This window comes from Saccopteryx bilineata, chromosome 9, assembly GCF_036850765.1.
Source record: "Saccopteryx bilineata isolate mSacBil1 chromosome 9, mSacBil1_pri_phased_curated, whole genome shotgun sequence".
NCBI classification, from domain to species: Eukaryota; Metazoa; Chordata; class Mammalia; order Chiroptera; family Emballonuridae; genus Saccopteryx; species Saccopteryx bilineata.
This window is the reverse complement of record NC_089498.1, coordinates 70,080,578-70,101,462: the sequence shown is the minus strand read 5'-3', so window position 1 is coordinate 70,101,462 and position 20,885 is coordinate 70,080,578. Positions and strand designations below refer to the sequence as shown.

At 38.4% G+C, this 20,885-nt stretch overlaps 1 protein-coding gene across 6 annotated transcripts in view; it reads left to right on the top strand.

The window, feature by feature from the left end:
- The window catches only part of HERC4 (HECT and RLD domain containing E3 ubiquitin protein ligase 4), a 152,548-nt gene extending 133,953 nt beyond the window's left edge, over positions 1 to 18,595 (top strand). For all 6 annotated transcript variants that reach the window (XM_066243968.1, XM_066243967.1, XM_066243964.1 and 3 more), the window contains 6 exons: positions 296 to 462; positions 1,097 to 1,163; positions 3,694 to 3,776; positions 9,203 to 9,386; positions 16,306 to 16,408; positions 17,372 to 18,595. In XM_066243968.1, coding sequence (XP_066100065.1) covers positions 296 to 462; positions 1,097 to 1,163; positions 3,694 to 3,776; positions 9,203 to 9,386; positions 16,306 to 16,408; positions 17,372 to 17,580 — 813 coding nt within the window. In that variant the 3' untranslated portion in view covers positions 17,581 to 18,595. The remainder of the gene's footprint in view (positions 1 to 295; positions 463 to 1,096; positions 1,164 to 3,693; positions 3,777 to 9,202; positions 9,387 to 16,305; positions 16,409 to 17,371) is intronic.
- The last annotated feature ends 2,290 nt before the right edge of the window (positions 18,596 to 20,885 follow it).

Here is a 20,885-nt window from a genome sequence, read left to right as displayed (position 1 = left end):
ATTTAATGATATGGAAACACGTATTTCTGGGGGAAATGCCCATTCTGAAGTTATATGTAATAGGATCTCAGCTAGGTTTTAATTTTGTCTTAGAGAATACATTGAATGGAAATGTGCGAAAATACAATTATTTATCCCAGAGAGATAGAAATGGGAATAAACACCTTCTTATTATTTGTTACTTTTTTCTATATTTTTCATATTTTCTACTACAAGTATTTGTTTTTATAATCAGAAAATATTCACTCTTTTAACTTGGAGAATAGGCCTTTACTTTTTTTCCTTATATTTTTAGACATTTGAAGACAGTGATTTGTTCCATTTGATTGGTGTTATCTGTGGATTAGCAATTTATAATTTTACTATTGTGGACCTCCATTTTCCTTTGGCTTTATATAAGAAACTGTTAAAAAAGAAGCCATCCCTGGATGATTTGAAAGAACTTATGCCTGACGTTGGGAGGTTAGTTTGTACAAAGTGGAAAGGGTGGGGTTTAGGATATAGGAAATGTACAGAAAGCTTTCCTTTTCGAAATGGGTGTGTATTGTTATTCTTGTTGAATTTTCAGAATAAACAAAAACTGCTCTAATATAGGAAAACCCAATGTGTTACTTTGATCTAAAACTTTCTGCTGAAAAGGACTTAATGAATATAAAAACATTTGCTGGGTTTTTAGTGGTTTAATAATACTTTGTTAACATCAGGTAAAATTTAGGAAGGTGTTTCCTGAGAGTAGTTAAATGACTTACTTGGATTTTTACTTCTGACCATCTTCATGACTAGCTTGAATATTTAAAATTTCTTTTTATTTATTACATAAAATGGAATGAATGTTGAATATAAATAAGGGCAAATGTTGAAAATGGGTGGCTACGTGGCCCTTGTACTCTAAGGAAGAGATAAACATCTTAGAATGATTATTTTTCTTCAACTTTATAAGTTTACTATTGTACATCTACCATTCTGAAACAAATGTAAAAGTACAAATTAAAGGATTTTATCAATGAATGAGAATTATATAGTTAGTTACTCAAAAGCAGAATAGTCATAATACTTAATAATGTTTTACCTAAAAGGAACATTTTTTGTTTTGCAGAAGCATGCAGCAATTACTGGATTATCCAGAAGATGATGTCGAGGAAACATTTTGTCTTAATTTTACGGTAAGATGGAAAGACTTAAGAGTAGTCTGCTTATTCATCATATCTTTTATTTAACTGCTGTGCCTTGTATTTCTTTATTTTGATGGATGAACCTTTTTTTCTTTTAAGAGAGAGAGAAACATTGATTTTTGTTACACCTATTTATGCAGTCATTGGTTGATTATTCTGTGTACCCTGAGCAGGATTGGATGGACTTCTTAAAGAACTCTTTAGCTTAAAGAACCCTGTAACTAACATTTATTGAGCATTAACTAGATGGTAGTCCTAGTACATGCATTATTTCATTTAATCCTCATAACAGTTTGATGAGATTGGTATTATTATCCTTATTTTACAGATAAAGAAAACTGAAAACAGTCATTACATGTTAGAGATAGTACTTATGCCCAGTTCTCTGACTTCAAAGCCAGTATGCTTTATCACTATGCTAAAGATATTTATAAATATAAGGGCTTTTCTTCATTCAAGTGTTCATTTTTGAGACTGTAGTTACAAAACTGTTCAGAGTAACAATGGTTATTTTAATGTGAGACTATTCATTAATGAACTTACCACTTAAAAGGTTAGTTTCGTCTCAGACATTTCTTTCTCCTTCACACTAACATTTGTCCTTGACCATTTTGTCTTATTGTTGGCTGACATACATAATAGAAAGGCAAATATATTAGAATACTTGGAAAATGAAATTGCGAATCTGATAAAAGATGCAGAATTGTATTAATTTAGTGAAAAGGATGTTGAATAACTCATCCAGTCACATGCAAAGCATGTCGATCTGGCAAAGTCACACGAGGATCTGGCAAAAGTAGACTATGTAGTTGACAGTTAAGGAAGAAAAAATCAGCAAGGATTATACTAAGGCACTTAAGGGAACAATTTGAATGTTTTAAATTAAATTCTTGATATAAGGTAAAACCTTAAGTTTTCTTTCTTCTTAAAAAACTTTATTTGCATATTTGTTTTCCTCCCAGACAGTCCTCTGTGATCTTGTGGTCAAAGCTGACAAAAGATACCATATTCTCTTCATACAATTTGCCAAAATAATTATGTGTCCCCTCAGAAAAATTGATCAGTTCGTTGATCATTTTAAGAATTGGCACATAAAAAAAAGAATTGGCACATGGTGCAGTTTTAAGGACATTGATAGATTTAAGGTGAAATAAATTTATTTCAATAATTGTTTTTTTCTGGAAAAAAGTCCTCAGACTTTTCTGTACAATTGAAGTTTTGATTCCCCTTTCAATTAATTCATAAGCACATCTCAGTTGTCTTTGAATCTTTATTATCTCATCTGACTTAAGCATTGGTTTCTGAGCAATTTAATTTCTAATTTATCAATCACCAAGTTTGTGAATGCTTAGTGTATTCAAGAGCTATGGTAATTTATATATTCCCACTGCCATTTATTTTCCAGAGACCTTTAGTGGTTCTCTGTTGCTTACAGAATAATGGCTTTAGAGTGGGCATCAAAGATACTGGTAACCTTGTTATTTAACTTTTCATTGTTCTTCCACTCATACCAAGTTCTGTCATGTCACACAGTTTCTTTCACACACTCTTACCTTACTGTTTTTTAGTGCCATGCATTTTTCAGAACTTGATAGCTACTTTCATATTTTCTTTGTGTTCAAACTGTGTACCCAGTCAGAAGTCCCATCCCCTCCCAAATTTTCAGAGCCCTACTCATTCATCTGGGTGCTTTTCAAATGACATTTCTTCCCCAAGGTATTTGTACTTCTCTAGTTAGTAGGAAGTTTTCTTTCCTCTGTGGAGTGATAGCATTTTGTTTCTGTCTTTATTAGAAGGAGGTATTTACATATCATATTTTTTCTTCTTTACTAGATTGTAAACTCCAGAGCAGGGATTCATTTTTTATCTTATCATCTCACTCTCACCATAGTGTTTTTATCGAGAGCAAATACTGAAAAAATGTTTTAATAGAAGAGGATAATTTTCCAAAAAGTGGGAATAGAAAGAAAAGATTTAAAGGTGGGAACGGTAATATTTATAGGAAAGTTAGCAGACTACTAAGGGAAATAAAAAGTTTCAAGATAACCAACTATCTTTATAAATGAAGTTAGTGGCACAACTGAAACACTGCCTGCCGTCAAGAATGTAGCAAGGCAGGTATGAGGAGTGCAGGACCAGCAGTTTTCATATGGTAAGAACGCATTGCCGGTCTAAGCCGAATGCATTCTGACACTTGTATTACTTGTCCAAGGAACATATCCTTTCTAATACTTTACTCTGTAATGACCATTCTAAAATTTTAAACATGATAAATACTCAGTTTCCTATTATTAGCTAACTTGGTAATTTATAATTAGTTAGGGTAAGATTTCAACTATTAGAGAAGATAAAAATTTGTAACTGTGACTTTATGCAGAATTCAAATAAGCTTGTGGTTAGCAGAGTTTAACCTCAGATTATTTTATATTTAATGATAGAAAGGTAGAATATAATAATAGGTTATTAAAATAATCTAAGAAGTTTTGGGTCTGACACTGACTTTTTTTAAAAATTTAAATAGATCACAGTTGAAAACTTTGGTGCAACAGAAGTGAAAGAGCTGGTTCTAAATGGTGCAGACACAGCTGTTAACAAACAAAATCGGTAAGTGAATTATAGCAGCATCAGTGGTAGTAATAAGATTCCATAGGCATTTTTTCTGTATTTAGAAACATGTCACATTTTTAAGTTTTTACTCAGATAAAACTTAACTTTTTAAATGGTCAGTGAAGACGTGATTTGCATTCTGCTCCTGAAATCCCTTCAAGATATTAATAAAGGGTTAAAAAGTCATAAACAAGAGCAAAGAGAAGGTAGGGGAGAAAGCAGCAAAAACATTTTTGGATGCTAGAAAACAGTGGTGACTAGCCAACTAGGGAAAGCTGCAACGTAAGATAGACTAAGAGGACCCAAGGAGGCAGCCAGTTCATATGGTAGAATAAAGTCTCTGCAATTGAGAATAAAAAACATGTTACAAAGTGCATGGGCTTAGGGGAGTGCTGGAAACAGATAGATTGGCTGTTATAAGCATCAGTTAGAAACCCATTTCCCTTATCACACCAGTAGCCTGGAAACTGTGTCTCTAGCCAGAGCAGAGATTGGAAACATACCTTCTGGAAAGATTGAAATAAAGGTACTGTGAGTTTGGGGACTGTTAGACACAGCCAGGGACAGTTTGCTGAACTGAAAACAGAGTTTGGGAATCTACAGCTCCTTTCTATATATTTCACACTATGCATTGGAAGATTCTTCTCTGGTAAAACTGCCTAACTTAAATGTGACTGGATAGCCAAAGGTCAATAGACATTTAAGGAAAGACCAAAATAAAAACAAATTCCAAAGAAGCAAGCAATGCAAGATGAAGGAACTAAAATCAATATCCTCAAAATTATAAGGGTAAGCCCTGGCCGGTTGGCTCGGTGGTAGAGTGTTGGCCTGGCGTGCAGGAGTCCTGGGTTCAATTCCCGACCAGGGCACACAGGAGAAGCGCCCATCTGCTTCTCCACCCCTCCCCCTCTCCTTCCTCTCTGTCTCTCTCTTCCCCTCCCGCAGCCAAGGTTCCATTGGAGCAAAGTTGGCCCGGGCGCTGAGGATGGCTCCATGGCCTCTGCCTTAGGCGCTAGAATGGCCCTGGTTGCAACAGAGCAACACCCCAGATGGGCAGAGCATCACCTCCTGGTGGGCGTGCCGGGTGGATTCCGGTCGGGTGCATGCGGGAGTCTGTCTGTCTCACCGTTTCCAGCTTCAGAGAAATACAAAAAAAAAAAAAAATTATAAGGGTAAGATCCATATGGATATTGTTAAAAATGAAAAGAATTGGAATGAATGAAATTTGTCAAAGAAACGTTATAAAAAAAATTGAAGTGCCTTTTTTTAAAAATTTTTTTTATTCATTTTAGAGAGGAGAGGGAGAGACAGAGAGAGAAGGGGGGAGGAGCTGGAAGCATCAACTCCCATATGTGCCTTGACCAGGCAAGCCCAGGGTTTCAAACCAGCAACCTCAGCATTTCCAGGTCGACGCTTTATCCACTGCGCCACCACAGGTCAGGCTGAAGTGCCTTTTAAGATAGAAAACATAAGTGAATGCCTGGCCTGTGCTTGCACAGTGGATAAAACTGCAACTTGGAATGGTGATGTCACAGCTTCTAAACCCTGGGCTTGCATGGTCAAGGTGCATATAAGCAAGCAGTGAACTACTAAAGTGACACACTATGAGCTGATACTTCTTGTTTCACCTACCCACCCTTGTGAAGTCAATAAACAAAATCGTTAAAAAAGAGAGAGGAAAGCCTTTAAGTGAAAACAAGACACATACTCGGCAGAATACATGACATTTCAAAATTCTGGAAAAAGGCAACCCTTCCAGGAAAAAAAAAGGCAGACCACATGCAAAGAATTAAACAGAATAATAGACTTCTAACAAATCACACTGAAGCTAGAAGGTCAAAATTCTGGGAGAAAATAAATTTAACTTTGAAACTATCAAGCATGTGGGTGTATAAAATTTTTTTTTTTTTTTTTTTTTTTTGTATTTTTCTGAAGTTGGAAATGGGGAAGCAATCAGACTCACTCCTGCATGCGCCTGACTGGGATCCACCCGGCACGTCCACCAGGGGGCGATGCTCTGCCCATCTGGGGCATTGCTCTATTGCAACCAGAGCCATTCTAGCGCCTGAGGCAGAGGCCACAGAGCCATCCTCAGCGCCCAGGCCAACTTTGCTCCAATGGAGCCTTGGCTGCAGGAGGGGAAGAGAGAGACAGAGAGGAAGGAGAGGGGGAGGGGTGGAGAAGCAGATGGGCGCTTCTCCTGTGTTTTTATACATGCGGATTCTGAGAGAATTCCCTTCCAATTCATTTTTCTCAGGAAGTTACTGGCTGATGTGTTCTACCAAAACAGGCAATTAAACCAAAAAGGTGGCACGGGATCCCCAATGAGTAGAATTTACTATAAGAGAGAGGCAAAGAGATTCCTTCTGCAAGTACAGCAGTATGTAGGAGTACCTGATCTGGGTTGGATCAAGAGGATGGAGGGCTTCAGGATGTTTGTCTCCAGGAGAAAAGTGCAGCTGATGCTACCTAATATATTTGAATGAATCTAGAGGTTGGCAGTGCTGTTGAAGTTGGGGACAGTTTTGTTCAAGTAGCAAACTAAGGGAAACTAAAATTCTTTTTCAGAAAAGTTAAGCATAGAATATTCTGTAGCTTAATTGTGAATAATGTTTGTAATCATAAAAATGTTAACAATGAATATTGAACCAAAAATTGTTATAATGGGGACATTATAGGAGGCAAAGTGAGAGAAGGGCAATTAAATGAAAGCTAAATCCTTTCACAATAGATAGTTCATTAGATAATATTTAAATATGAAAATCAAAGAATAACAATAGAACTGTACTGAAGTTTGAAGTAAATACCAGGAGATATAGTAAAAAGAGTTAAATAGTTGTATTCAAATAGCAGTAATTTCTGGTGGAAAGGTGTAGTATAGAGAATTTCTTTGTTCTCTTCTGTTCTAATTCTTTAGACAGACTAGCTTAATGGCTGTTACCAGGAACTTAATCCCAGAATCCTGATTCTGCTCCTTAGAAGCTGTGTAAATTTAGATAAATTACTTGATGTTTCCATGCCTAAGTCTTCTTTTCTGTAAAACAGGATGGTAAATTGTACCTACTGCCTGCAGTTATTTTGAGGATTAAATGAGGCAATAATTTCAAGATGCTTAAAATAGTACCTAGCACATATATGTGCTCAGTAAATGTTGGCTGTTAGAATTATGGTTTGACATTTTTAACTGTGCATGTGTCTCTGATAAAAATGAATGTTTCTAAAATAATGTGTAAAAAAATTGTTTTTCCAGCTGTCTTCTTTTTAATCTTGGTATTGAAAAATTATTTAGAAAGATTTTTTTTCTGCTTTTAAAGTTTCTATTGTTAGACTAATTCTTTAAGTTTCTAAACAATATTACTGACTTTAGAAATAATTTGGCTTGACGTGTGGTGGTGCAGTGGATAAAGCGTCCACCTGGAACACCGAGATCCCCAGTTCAAAGCCTCTGGCTTGCCTGGGCAAGGCGCATATGGGATGCTTTCTGCTCCTCCCCCTTCTCTCTCTCTCTCTCCTCTCTAAAATGAACAATTTTTTTTTTTTAAAAAGGAATAATTTAAAATTTTTTTATTCCTATACTACCAGTTCTTTTTCATAATGAAAGTATTAGAGAAAAAATGTTGGCATATAAAGCAATTTAGCCTTTTTTGCTTGAGGGACTTTAAAGAGACTTAACTAGTATAGACAAATTTGACTTTCTGATGAGGTGAATTGTAAAATTATATTTCTTGGCCCTGGCCAGTTGACTCAATGGATAGAGCACTGACCTGGTGTATGAATGTCCCAGGCTCGATTCCCAGTCAGGATAGTACACAAGAGAAGCGACCATCTGCTGTTTCCCCCTTCTCTCTCTCCTGCTCCTACAGCCAGTGGCTCAGTTGGCTCGAGTGTCAGCCCTGAGTGCTGAGGATAGCTCAGTTGGTCTGTTAGCTGTAGGTGCTGGAAATAGCTCGGTTGATTCAAATCCCATATGGGGTTTGCTGGGTGGATCCCAGTCGGGGTGTATTCAGGAGTCTGTCTCACTGTCTCCTCTTTTCTCATTTAGAAAAAGTATATTTCTTCTTATCAAAACTTAATGTCATGTTTTATATTTTACAGTGGCCTCTTTTGACTTTTTTTCTTATATATATGTAATTTAGTTTGGAATTATAATTTTTTAAGTTATCTGTGGATGACTAAGTTTACCAGTATTTTATGTGTAGAATCATCCTTTTTAATTTGGAAAATGAGTATAAAATACTGAAATCTGCCCTGGCCAGTTGGCTTAGTGGTAGAGCTGTCATCCTGGCATGTGGATGTCCCAGGTTCAATTCCTGGTTAGGCACACAGGAGAAGTGATGATCTGTTTCTCCATCTGTTTCCCCCTCCCTTTCCCCTCCCTTTTTCTCTCTCTCTCTCTTTCTCTCCCCCTCTTCCTCTCCCCTTCCTCTCCCTCTCCCTCTTTCCTCCCCTCCCGCAGTCATGGCTCGAATGGTTAGAGCAGTTTGGCCCCAGGTGCTGAGGATGGCTCCATGGCCTCGCCTCAGGCACTGAAATAGTTTGGTTGCTGAGCAACAGAGCAGCTGCAGCATTACTCTGTAGGGGGCTTGCCAGGTGGATCCCTGTGGATGCAGGAGGAGTCTGTCTCTCTGCCTCCCTGCCTCCCCACCTCTCACTTAATACTTAAAAATATATATGTATTGAAATCCTCTAGTACTCACTGTCATTATTTGACCAAAGAGCTGCATGATGTGTTTGTATCTAGCAGAACAAATTGAATAAAATCATAATTCTAATTACTGGGTAAAGGGGCTTCATTTTTTATTTTCCAGATTCCTTTTGTATCATAGGGGAAAAAAGCATCAGAAGATTGTGTATGTGTACACATATATATACTTGAAAAGAACCTGTACTTTTAATCTTTAATGATTATATACTAAAAGAGTAGTGAATGCCCTCTCATGGTATTTAGTTTTAAAAGTAAGTTTTGTCCCAGATTTCTTGAAACCCAAGGAAAACAGACTGCAGTCTGTTAAATAGTCTGATTCCTAAAGCTCTCATTTTACATTGCCTCATACTTTTAGCAGGTCACTCTTTTGGGGGACGCATGTGGATTGATGCATATAAATTTTAAATTATTTGTGATATAAAAATAATTTTTAATAGCCATTTGCCTAATAGGAATAATTAGGAAATGACACGTTTCACATAGGAATAACCTAAGAATGGCTGTGAATGATAGATAAGTTTACATGCCTCATACCAGATTTTGTATGGAAAGAATTATAAAGTTCTCCATAAAGACTTTCTCCCCTTTGAACCCTTAATCAGATTTGTCGATAAGTAGTAAAAAGTACAGGAGCACTCAAAGTTTTAATAAGACCACAATATACAGTATATTCTCCTTTTTAAAAGTTATATTGCATGTGTGATTTTTTCACTTCTAGGCAGGAGTTTGTTGATGCTTATGTGGATTACATATTCAATAAATCGGTGGCTTCCTTATTTGATGCTTTTCATGCGGGTTTTCATAAAGTCTGTGGAGGAAAAGTACTTCTGCTCTTCCAGCCTAATGAACTACAAGCAATGGTCATTGGAAATACAAATTATGACTGGAAGGAATTGGAAAAGGTAGGGGGAAACACATCGGTGATATTGTTTAAATCAGTGGTAGTCAATCTGGTCCCTACTGCCCACTAGTGGGTGTTCCAGCTTTCATGGTGGGTGGTAGCGGAGCAACCAGAGTATAAATAAAAAGAGATTTAACTATAGTGAGTTGTTTTATAAAGATTTATTCTGCCAAACTTAGTGAAAATTTGACATAAAATACTTGATAAGTAATTATTATTATATGCTTTAACTTGCTGTAACTCTGCTTTATAAATTTTATAAAGTAAAGTTATTTCCCTACTTTATAAATCACCATTACTGTGGAACCGGTGGGTAGTTAGAATATTTTACTACTAACAGAGATACAAAAGTGGGCGGTAGGTATAAAAAGGTTGACTACCCCTGGTTTAAATGGAAAGGCAAAAAGGAAAACATGGTTTGTTGATGGAAATCTTGTCTTCTTGTTTATTCTCCATTTTACACTATTACTATCACTTTTAAAGGAAAACACTATGCCCTTCTAACTCTACAGTGAATGGGTTTTAATTGTGCATGAATTAGATGGCATTTTTGTGTCTGTGATATTATGGTGTTTATATAGAAAAGTGTCACCTATGATAAAGGCTGGATAAAGCCCTAGCTAAAACTGAATGACTAAAACCATTAAGATAGTTAACATTAAAAAAAAAATTACAATACTAAGACAAGGATACAGAGCATTGAGAATTCTCATATATTGCTGGTATGAATACACATGGTATAGCCACTTTAGAAGTAGTTTGGCATTTTCTTACAAAGTTAAGCATACACTTGCTGTATGACCTAGCAGGTCCACTCCTAGGGTATTCAGTTAATATTTACATAAAAATCACTAAACAAGGTGGGAATAGGGAGTTATTGTTTAGTGATTACAGAGTTTCAGTTCTGCAAGATGAAAAGAGGTCTTGAGATGGATGGTGGTTATGGTTGCACAAGAATGTAAATGTACTTAATACCACTGAACTGCCTGACCAGGTGGTGGCGCAGTGGATAGAGCATCGAACTGGTATGCGGAGGACCCAGGTTTGAGACCCTGAGGTCGCCAGCTTGAGCACAGGCTCATCTCGTTTGAGCAAAGCTCACCAGCTTGGACCCAAGGGCGCTGGCTCGAGCAAGGGGTTACTCAGTCTACTGAAGGCCCACGGTCAAGGCACATATGAGAAAGCAATTAATGAACAACTAAGGTGTTGCAATGAAAAACTGATGATTGATGCTTCATCTCTCTCCATTCCTGTCTGTTCCTATCTATCCCTCTCTCTGTAAAAAAAAAAAAAATACCACTGAACTATATACTTAAAAGTGTGAAGTTAGTAGACTTTGTTTTGTGTATTTTACCACAATTTTTATAACTTTACGTGTTTAAAAATCTTCAATCGGCCCTGGCCAGTTGGCTCAGCGGTAGAGCGTCAGCCTGGCGTGCGGGGGACCTGGGTTCGATTCCCGGCCAGGGTACATAGGAGAAGTGCCCATTTGCTTCTCCATCCCCCCCCCCCCTTCCTCTCTGTCTCTCTCTTCCCCTCGCACAGCCAAGGCTCCATTGGAGCAAAGATGGCCCAGGCGCTGGGGATGACTCCTTGGCCTCTGCCCCAGGCGCTAGAGTGGCTCTGGTTGCGTCAAGCAACGCCCCGGAGGGGCAGAGCATCGCCCCCTGGTGGGCAGAGTGTCGCCCCTGGTGGGCATGCCGGGTGGATCCCAGTCAGGCGCATGCGGGAGTCTGTCTGACTGTCTCTCCCCGTTTCCAGCTTCAGAAAAATACAAAAATAAAAAATAAAAAAATCTTCAATCAAGTCAAAAACTGGAAACAACCCAGGTGGTTGAGTAATTGAACTATGGTACATACACACCCTACTGAGCAATAAAAAGAAATTTGATACTGATATATTTAACAACTGGGATGATTCAGCATCCTTATGCTGAATGAAAGAAGCTCATTTTAAAGGATTAGATAAAACTATTTTGACCAGCCTGACCAGATGGTGGTGCAGAAGATAGAGCGTCAGACTGGGATGCAGAAGGACCCAGGTTCGAGACCCCAAGGTCACCAGCTTGATCGCGGGCTCATCTGGTTTGAGCAAAAAGCTCACCAGCTTGGACCCAAGGTCGCTGGCTTGAGCAAAGGGTTACTCGGTCTGCTGAAGGCCCGTGGTCAAGGCACATATGAGAAAGCAATCAATGAACAACTAAGGTGTCGCAACGAAAAACTGATGATTGATGCTTCTCATCGCTCTTCGTTCCTGTCTGTTCCTATCTATCCCTCTCTCTGACTCTCTGTCCCTGTAAACAAACAAACAAACAAAAAACCAAACTATTATGACCAGAGGCTAGGGATGGAGGGAGTGTGTAACTGCAGAGCAGCAATGCAAGAGATTTCTTTGGCGGTGATATAACTCTTCAGGGCCCTGGCCAGTTGACTCAGTGGTAGCCTATTGGGTTGGTTTGTGGATGTCCAGGGTTTGGTTTGATTCCTGGTCAGGGCACACAAGAAAAGCACCCATCTTCTTCTCCACCCCTACCCCCTTGCTTCTCTCTCTGTCTCTCTCTCTCTTCCTCTCTTCCTCTCCCCCTCCCCCTTCGGCAGCAATGGCTCAATCAGAGCAAGTTGGCCCCAGGCACTGAGGATGGCTCTATGGCCTCCACCTCAGGTGCTAAGAAGAGCTCAGTTGCTGAGCAATGGGAGCGTTGCCCCAGATGGGCAGATCATTGCCCCCTAGCAGGCTTGCTGTGTGGATCCCAGTCAGGGTGCATGTAGGAGTCTGTCTCTGCCTCCCATCCTCTCAGTGAATTAAAAACAAACAAAACAAAAAAACTCCAGTGTCCATGTGGTGGTGGTGGTGGTGGTGGTTACATGAATAATGTATACATGTGTTTCAAAGTCATAAAACTACATATACACCAGAAATAAAATCATTTTTACTGTTGATAACTTAAGAGTTTTTAAATTAAAAAATAACTTCGGACTTCTGGTTAAACATAGTGGGATGAATGCACGTCTTGTTTACTCCCAAAATCTCACTAGAATGACAGTAAATGAATAGAAATACAAATACAGTGAACAAGAGAAAAAGTAGTTTTGGGAGATGGAAAATAGATGGATGAATTTATGAGTGACTCAGGGTAAGAAAATTGAATTCTAAGCCTCTGAAGGAACAAGGTTATCAAGAAGCAGCCCATTTCACACCCTAGAATCTGAAAGGCTCAGGAATTGTTATTTCGTGTCGTTATAGTGGCGGGGATGTGGAGTTGGATTAAAAGCAATACAATTACTTTAAAGCTAATTTAAGGAATTATTAGAACCTTTATGTCCCCTGTCCTACCCAACAAAAGGCTCTAGAGAGAGGCTTTTTAGAATCTGGGGACCAGTTAGAAATACAGATGTCACTCGGAAAGGTGGTACCCCCAGAAAGAAACATGAAGATATGTTGGAGCGGGAGGAGGGGGTCGGGTAAACTGATCTGCTGAAAAGAAAAAGCTATACTATAAGGAGAATCCAGTGGTAATGGGCTGCACATCCAATCACCCTAAAATAGAAACAATATAATGGCTTCTCCTCACACTTGCGATCCTCCACCATTTGTCCTTGATTTACTTCCTGTTATTCTTTCACTTTGCTTTAGCGTTATTGGCTTCTTTGCTGAGCCTAGGGCCCTCCAGGAACACTCCAGTCTTAGGGCCTTTCTCTCTATTCCATGTCCCTGGAATTCTCTTCACCTTTATAATTCCAAATGGTTCTTGCTCTCACTGTATGTCTTTATACTGTTCAGAGACCTTCACTGGATAACTTCACCTGCAATAGTGCAGACATACACGTGTGCACACACTTCGTCTCTCCTCCATTATCTTTTTAATTTTATTTTTCAATTACAGTTTACATGTTGTATTGATTTCTGGTTGGTGGTTAGACAATTATATATTTTACAAAGTGTTCCAATATTTCTAGCACCCATTTTACACTATGCATATACTGCTCACAAAAATTAGGGGATATTTTATAGCTTTAAATGTAGTGACTTTGAGAAAATGACTTTAATTCCAGCAATTTTAGATCCCCTAACTTTAGTGAACAGTATAGTTACAATTGACCCTATGCTGTACTTTACATCCCTGTGACTGTTTTGTGGCTACCAACTTGTACTTCTAAATTCCTTTTCACCGAGCCCCCCGATCACCTCCTGCTTTATTTTTCATTTTTAAATTTAACTAAATACAAATTTTACTTAATTGTCTTTAGTGTCTGTTGTTCTTTTCACCTCACTACAATGTAACCACCATGAAAGCAGGATTTTTATCTGTTCCGTTTTCCCAGAACCCAGTACTCATTAAGTACTTAAAACCTTGTCTGAAGATATGTAATTGATTGAAGTCTTCAGTATGACAGTAATTTTTAGTAGATTTTAATATATTTAGCGTACTTTGTTTTTTTCTATTTTCTGATTCATTATATTTTTAGTTATTATGATTTGTGACTTTAAATGCCCTTTCTTCATCAAGACTGTGTACACATTTCCCCAGAACCATTCAGAGGTTTAAGAAAAAAGAAAAAGCTTGAGCAATTCTCCTTTTATTCCTCACTAACATGCTCACAGAATATAATTCAAACAAGTGAATACATTAACTGACTGCTGGAATTAAAGTCATTTTCTGCAAATTACTAAAAGTATCTTGTAGATTTCAAGAGTTCTGCCATTGAAGTAATCGCGGACAAATAGAGTCCAAAATTCAAGAAGCCCATTAGCAGATATGTATTGAGCTCTTGCTGGATGCCTAATACTTTGCAGGAGATTAGGGAGACAGCTGTATTGAGATTGAGACTTGGCTTTTGCCCTCTAATAAGGACACTAGCCATTAAGTAATTGAACTGTGATGAATGTAAAGGAAGAGTTTAGTGCAGGGGTCCCCAAACTTTTTACACAGGGGGCCAGTTCACTGTCCCTCAGACCGTTGGAGGGTTGGACTATAAGAAAAAACTATGAACAAATCCCTATGCACACTGTGCACATATCTTATTTTAAAGTAAAAAAACGAAACGGGAACAAATACAATATTTAAAATGAAGAACAAGTAAATTTAAATCAACAAACTGACCAGTATTTCAATGGGAACTATGGGCTTGCTTTTGGCTAATGAGATGGTCAATGTGCTCCTCTCACTGACCACCAATGAAAGAGGTGCCCCTTCTGGAAGTGCGGCGGGGGCCGGATAAATGGCCTCAGGGGGCCGCATGTGGCCCGCGGGCCGTAGTTTGGGGACCCCTGGTTTAGTGGAATGGTATGTACTAACCTAGCTACACAAATCTGGGAATGCCTCTTCTAGATGGTAGTTTTCAAAAGGTAGACTTGGTTCACTGCAGTTTCCCTAGCGCCCCAAACTTTGACTAAAATTCATTAAATATTTGTTGAATGAATTAGGTGATATTTAATCTGAACCCCAAAGAATAAATAGAAATTAGCTTGATGAACAAAGAAAAAAGGAAGTTGTGTCCAAGTGGTCTATGCTGAGGGAACAGTGTGTCCAGAGGCCTTCATGCTGAAAGGTTCTTGCTAAGAACTAAAAGAGCAGCTGTGGCTGGATTTAAAAAAAAACACCACACTTCACTTCACAGTATAGATTTATTTCTCTCTCTCCTCCCTATCACCCTTTTTTCTTAGTGCTAATATTTTTTAAAGGGGAAGTTGCTGCAGTCACTCCAAAATTTAGTGGCTTAAAAATAACTGAACACAGGCCCTGGCCGGTTGGCTCAGCGGTAGAGCGTCTGCCTGGCGTGCGGGGGACCCGGGTTCGATTCCCGGCCGGGGCACATAGGAGAAGCGCCCATTTGCTTCTCCACCCCCACCCCCTCCTTCCTCTCTGTCTCTCTCTTCCCCTCCTGCAGCAAGGCTCCATTGGAGCGGGGATGGCCTGGGTGCTGGGGATGGCTCCTTGGCCTCTGCCCCAGGCACTAGAGTGGCTCTGGTCGTGGCGGAGCAACGCCCCGGAGAGGCAGAGCATCGCCCCCTGGTGGGCAGAGCGTCGCCCCTGGTGGGCATGCCGGGTGGATCCCGGTCGGGCGCATGCGGGAGTCTGTCTGACTGTCTCTCCCCGTTTCCAGCTTCAAATAAAAAGAAAAAAAATAATAATAATAAAAAATAACTGAACACATATTGTCTCACACAGTTTCTATGGGTTAGGAATTCAGGAATGTCTTAGCTTTTAGCTCAGAGCTCTCTCTGAGGTTGTAGTCAAGATACTATTGACTGGTATGTTAGCCATCTGAAGACTTGATTAGTGATAAGAGTTTCCCTTTCAAGATAGCTCACTCCTGTGGCCGAGGACCTTGCCACGAACCTCTCTCCATAGAGCTGTTTGAGTGTCCTTATGAAATGGCAACTGGCTCTCCCCCCAAAGTGTGGGTAATCAAAGAGGCTGAAGTCACAGTTTTTTCATGATCTAGCTTCATAAGTCATGTATTTCTCATATCTGCAATATCTTAATGATTACAGAGGTCAGGCCTATTCATTGTGGGAGGGGACTCCCTAAGGGCATGAGTAGTGAAGAGGCAGAGATCTGAGGGAGCCCTCGTCTTGGAAACTGACTAGCACGGAAAATTATTAATGCTGGTCTTAGTAAAATTTTTTAAAGGGAAGATAGAATGGAAAATAGTTTTACTTTTATTCAGGAATATAGGGGAAAATTTTTATAATTATCATGTTTTTCCATGTTGAATTTAATAATTAACATTTTAGTAATTCTTATTTATCTTTTAGATATCTACTTTTAGAGATATTACAATCCTATCTTGTTGAGCTTCAAACTCCTGAACAATGTTTATGTGCTAAATAAGGAAGTGAAACCTGTTTTTCAGAATCAAGACAATGTCCCTCAATTTTAAATAAAGGTTTTGTTTGTTTGCTTGTTTGTTTTTTAGAATACAGAATACAAAGGGGAGTATTGGGCAGAACACCCTACGATAAAAATATTTTGGGATGTATTTCATGAGTTGCCATTGGAAAAGAAAAAGCAATTTCTGTGTAAGTGTTTCTAAATGGTTCTATGTTTTATGGGAATGGAATCTAATTATTACACTTATTCTCATAGGAAATTGATTCACTTTGGTGGATAGAGGTTTTTTAATAGTATTATTCCAAGGTCCTGTTTATTACATGTTTTCTTATTCTGTAAGTCAAACTTAATTTGCCTCCAAAATAGAATTGGTTCTTTTTAGTGAAAACAACTATAATACTGATTACAATTAACTAGGGTTGTTAAAAGCAAAAGCTCTCTTGCCTTTGTTGGGTCTTGATCTCTTTGCTTCTGCACCAAAACTTGGGGAATTCCTGGAGAAAATAGAACTATACCAAGGATTTAGTTGTCTTATTTATAACTTTTAATCTCTGTGTTTCTTTCATTAGTTACAATGGCATACTAATTAAAATTTAATAATTTTTAAAGTTGGAATTTATCTAAATCATTGACACTTTTTTTGATATTCCTGCTATTACCTGGGATATTTTTTGTCAATCTCTTTTTGATAATTGAAGTGAGACTCTTGATTAAATTATATTGCATATCATAAGGATGGCAGGTCATTCTTAAGTGATTTGAGGTTTCACTGCTAGTTACAAATTTTTGTTTAAAAATGACTTGTCAGATCAAAACTGCATCTTGTATTTGATTTATAAACTAGTTCTAAATGGCTGTTCCCAAAAGGAGGACTCCCAAAATGTTTTTTATCAGGGACAATAGTCATTAATTCATCAAACATCTCCTGTGTGCTAGTAGTAAGATTACATGCATTCATAAAGAAAAAAGTATTGTGTGGATGTATAATTATCCTGTCTCAAAAATCATGCTCACATAAATTCTGGAGATAGGTTTCCACATTACAGTCAATGTTAATGTAAAGCTTTGCTATAATAACTGTAGAAAATAACTTGATGATAATCTATAGTTTTTGATAAATACGGTCAGCTGAATGGTATTTTTCTTGGCAGTATTTTTGACAGGTAGTGATCGCATTCCTATTCTTGGTATGAAGAGTCTAAAACTAGTTATCCAGTCAACTGGAGGTGGTGAGGAGTATCTCCCAGTTTCGCATACCTGTTTTAATCTTCTGGATCTTCCAAAATACACAGAAAAAGAAACTCTACGCTCTAAACTGATCCAAGCTATTGATCACAATGAAGGCTTCAGTTTAATATAATTTTAGCATTTTAACTATTCTGTTGACTGTAAAAGCATTAAACTGTGTTTTTATTGTGATGATTCAGCAAAGTGACGGAGGTACTATTATAATTCTTACTTGCAAAATGATGCTATCAGTGTTAATGAAAGCCGAACAATATTAAGGAAAAGTACAAGCTGTGTTAATATTAAACTTACTGTACAGAACCCTGGATTTTTTTTTGCCATCTTCCAATAAACAAAAGTATTGTGAATACATTGAAGTTTTACTAACATGAATTCTAAGAGTTTGCATATTTCCCTAATGATCTGGTGTGTGAGTGCATGGAAATGTTGCTTGATTTTTTTCAATTACTGGGTGGAAAATCTTTAACTTTGGCCTGCAATAGTCATTTGATTATTTTTTCATTTTGTAAATAATGTTTTGTAATAAAATAGTTATGTTCTGATACCAGTACAGTTTCTATGGTTGTAATTGAACTGAGCTGACTTTTAAGGGTTAAAAATATGATTTAAATCTTATTCTGAGAACTTATAAAGGCAAAAAATTAGCATGGTGAAAACATAGTCTTTGCTTTTTTGCTACAATGTCCTTGTGCAAACCTAAACGATGAGTAGGAGTTATCAAATAACTGTAGTTCTTTCCTTTAGTGAATCTGGAGATGCTACTACTGATAAGTGGGAGGTGATCAGGAAGCTTAAATAGTAATGGAAGAATTTTGTCCTACAGTTGCCAGAAGTAGAAACATGGGCTGTTTCTATGAGAACCAATCACTGGGTTATAACTTTCAAAATTATTGATGCTGCAGGCTGCTATGTAGTCAGAACTTTCAGTGCTTTAGAAGTATTTCTTCAAATTTTTAAGAAACAAAACTTAGCAGTTTTATAGTGCTGATGCTTAGTAATCTCCTATCTTTAAATTGTAACAGTTGATGCAACACATGTGACTTTCTGCTATAATGCAAATATTTTTTTTAAATTTGTAAAAATATGCTGTGAAAACTGTTCAAATAAAGATTGATTTAATATTTAAATTTTCACAAGATGCAAAATTCTTCAAGATTGTCTCACTTGACCAGGCAGTGGCACAGTGGATAGAGCAGCAACCTGGGATAATTAGGACCCAGGTTTGAAACCCTGAGGTCTCTGGCTTGAGTGTGGGCTCATCAGTCTTGAGCAAGGGGCCACTGGCTAACTGGAACCCCCCCCCCCCCCCGTCAAGGCACGTATGAAAAGCAATCAGTGAACAACTAAATGCTGCAACTACGAGTTGATGCTTCTCATCTTTCTCCCTTCCTGTCTCTTGATAAAAAAATAAAAAAAGTAATGTCTCAGGTAAAGTCTCTTAAATTTTGATTCCCATACAAAACTTGTCTCCTTTTGTATTAAAACCTGATCTGAATTGTTGAGGCTATTTATGGTATTAAAGGGGACTATTTGTACATTTTACTGTGGCACTACTGTGGTACCTTGAGATACAAGCAAACTAACATACAACTTTTTAAAGATACGAGCTGCGTATCTTAAAATACTTTGTATTTTTGTTTGAGATACGAGCGAAATTCTGAGATACAAGTCGTGATTTGGGAAGCTACCGGTAGATGGCGCGTTGGCGCATGGGTCCAGTATCAGCAGCACAACACCAGCATGTTGTTCTTTCTCACGTGTTACCCACAGAATCAAGTTGAATCTCGTGCTGTATTTGTTCTTCCATCATTTTTGCATTTTGTACTATTTTTGTGTGATATCATGGGGCTGAAGAAAGTGAGTGTAAAGGACAATGGTGAGGAGAAGAAGAGAATGATGTCGACAGAAGTAAAGCAAGAAATAAGAAAAACATGAGCGTGGTGTACGAGTGATTGAACTGGCAAGGCTGAACGACTGCAATACATCTACAATTTGTACCATCCTTAAACAAAAGGATGCCATCAAAAGTGCAAATCCAGCGAAAGGAACTACAATTCTGTCCCAATTAAGGACAAATATCCACGAAGAAATGGAGAAGCTTTTGCTGGTGTGAGTGAAAGAGAAAGAGCTGGCAGGAGATACAGTGACAGAGACTGTAATATGCAAAAAGGCACGTATTGTTTACGGCAACTTGAAGAAGAAAGAACCATCAACCTCAAAAGAGGCAGTAGAAGATACGTTTAAGGCAAGTCGTGGCTGGTTTAAAAATTTCAAAAAGATCTGGCATCCACTCGGTGGTGAGGCATGGTGAAGCTGCGAGTGCTGACGTTAAGGCAGCTGAGGAGTACATCGCATGTTTTGCTGCGCTTATTGCAAAGGAAGGCTACATCCCCCAACAAGTGTTCAACTGTGACAAAACAGTATTGTTTTGGAAAAAAATGCCCCAGAGGACTTTAATCACTGCAGAGGAGAAGAAGCTGCCAGGCCATAAACTCATGAAGGACCATCTGACCCTTGCATTGTGTGCAAATGCTAGCAGTGACTGTAAAGCAAAGCCACTGCTAGTCTATCATTCTGAAAATTCTCGAGCCTTTAAGACTCAAGATTCTTAAAGAAAAACTGCAGGTTATGTGGCGCGCCAATGCTAGGGCATGGGTTGCGTGGCAGTTTTTTATTGAATGGGTAAATCTCGTCTTTGGTCCTGCAGTGAAGAAATATCTTCAAGAAAATAAACTCCCAATGAAAGCATTTCTAATCCTTGAAAATGCTCCAGCCCACCCACCTGGTCTTGAAGATGACATTCTCGATGAGTTCAAATTCGTGAAAGTCCTCTACCTCCCACCCAACACGACTTCAATCTTGCAACCTATGGATCAGCAGGTCATTTACAACTTAAAAAGCTTTACACAAAGCACTTGTTCTGCCACTGCTTTGAGGTGACTGAGAATACAAATCTAACCCTTTGAGGGTTTTGGAAAGATCACTACAACATTGTAATATGGTTACGCATTATTGACTTGGCATGGCAAGAGGTTACAAGAAGAAACTTGAACTCTGCATGGAAAAAGTTGTGGCCTGATGTTGTTGCAGACAGGGACTTTGAAGGATTCGAACCAGAGACCAAGACTGAGGTAGAAGCATTGGAGGAAACTGTGTCCCTCGGAAAGTCGATGGGTCTGGAGGTAGATGAGGGTGACATAAACGAGCTCATCGAGGAACATGAGGAGGAACTCTCAACTGAGGAGTTGAAAGAGCTACAGATGATGCAACATACGGAGCTTCTGCAAGAGATTAGTAGTGAGGAGGAAGTAGAGTCGGAGGAAGTGATTTCTACAAGTGAAATTAAAGACATGCTGGCAATGTGGGAGAAGCTTTCAAGTTTCATTGAAAAGAAACACCCAGAAAAAGTTTCGAGTC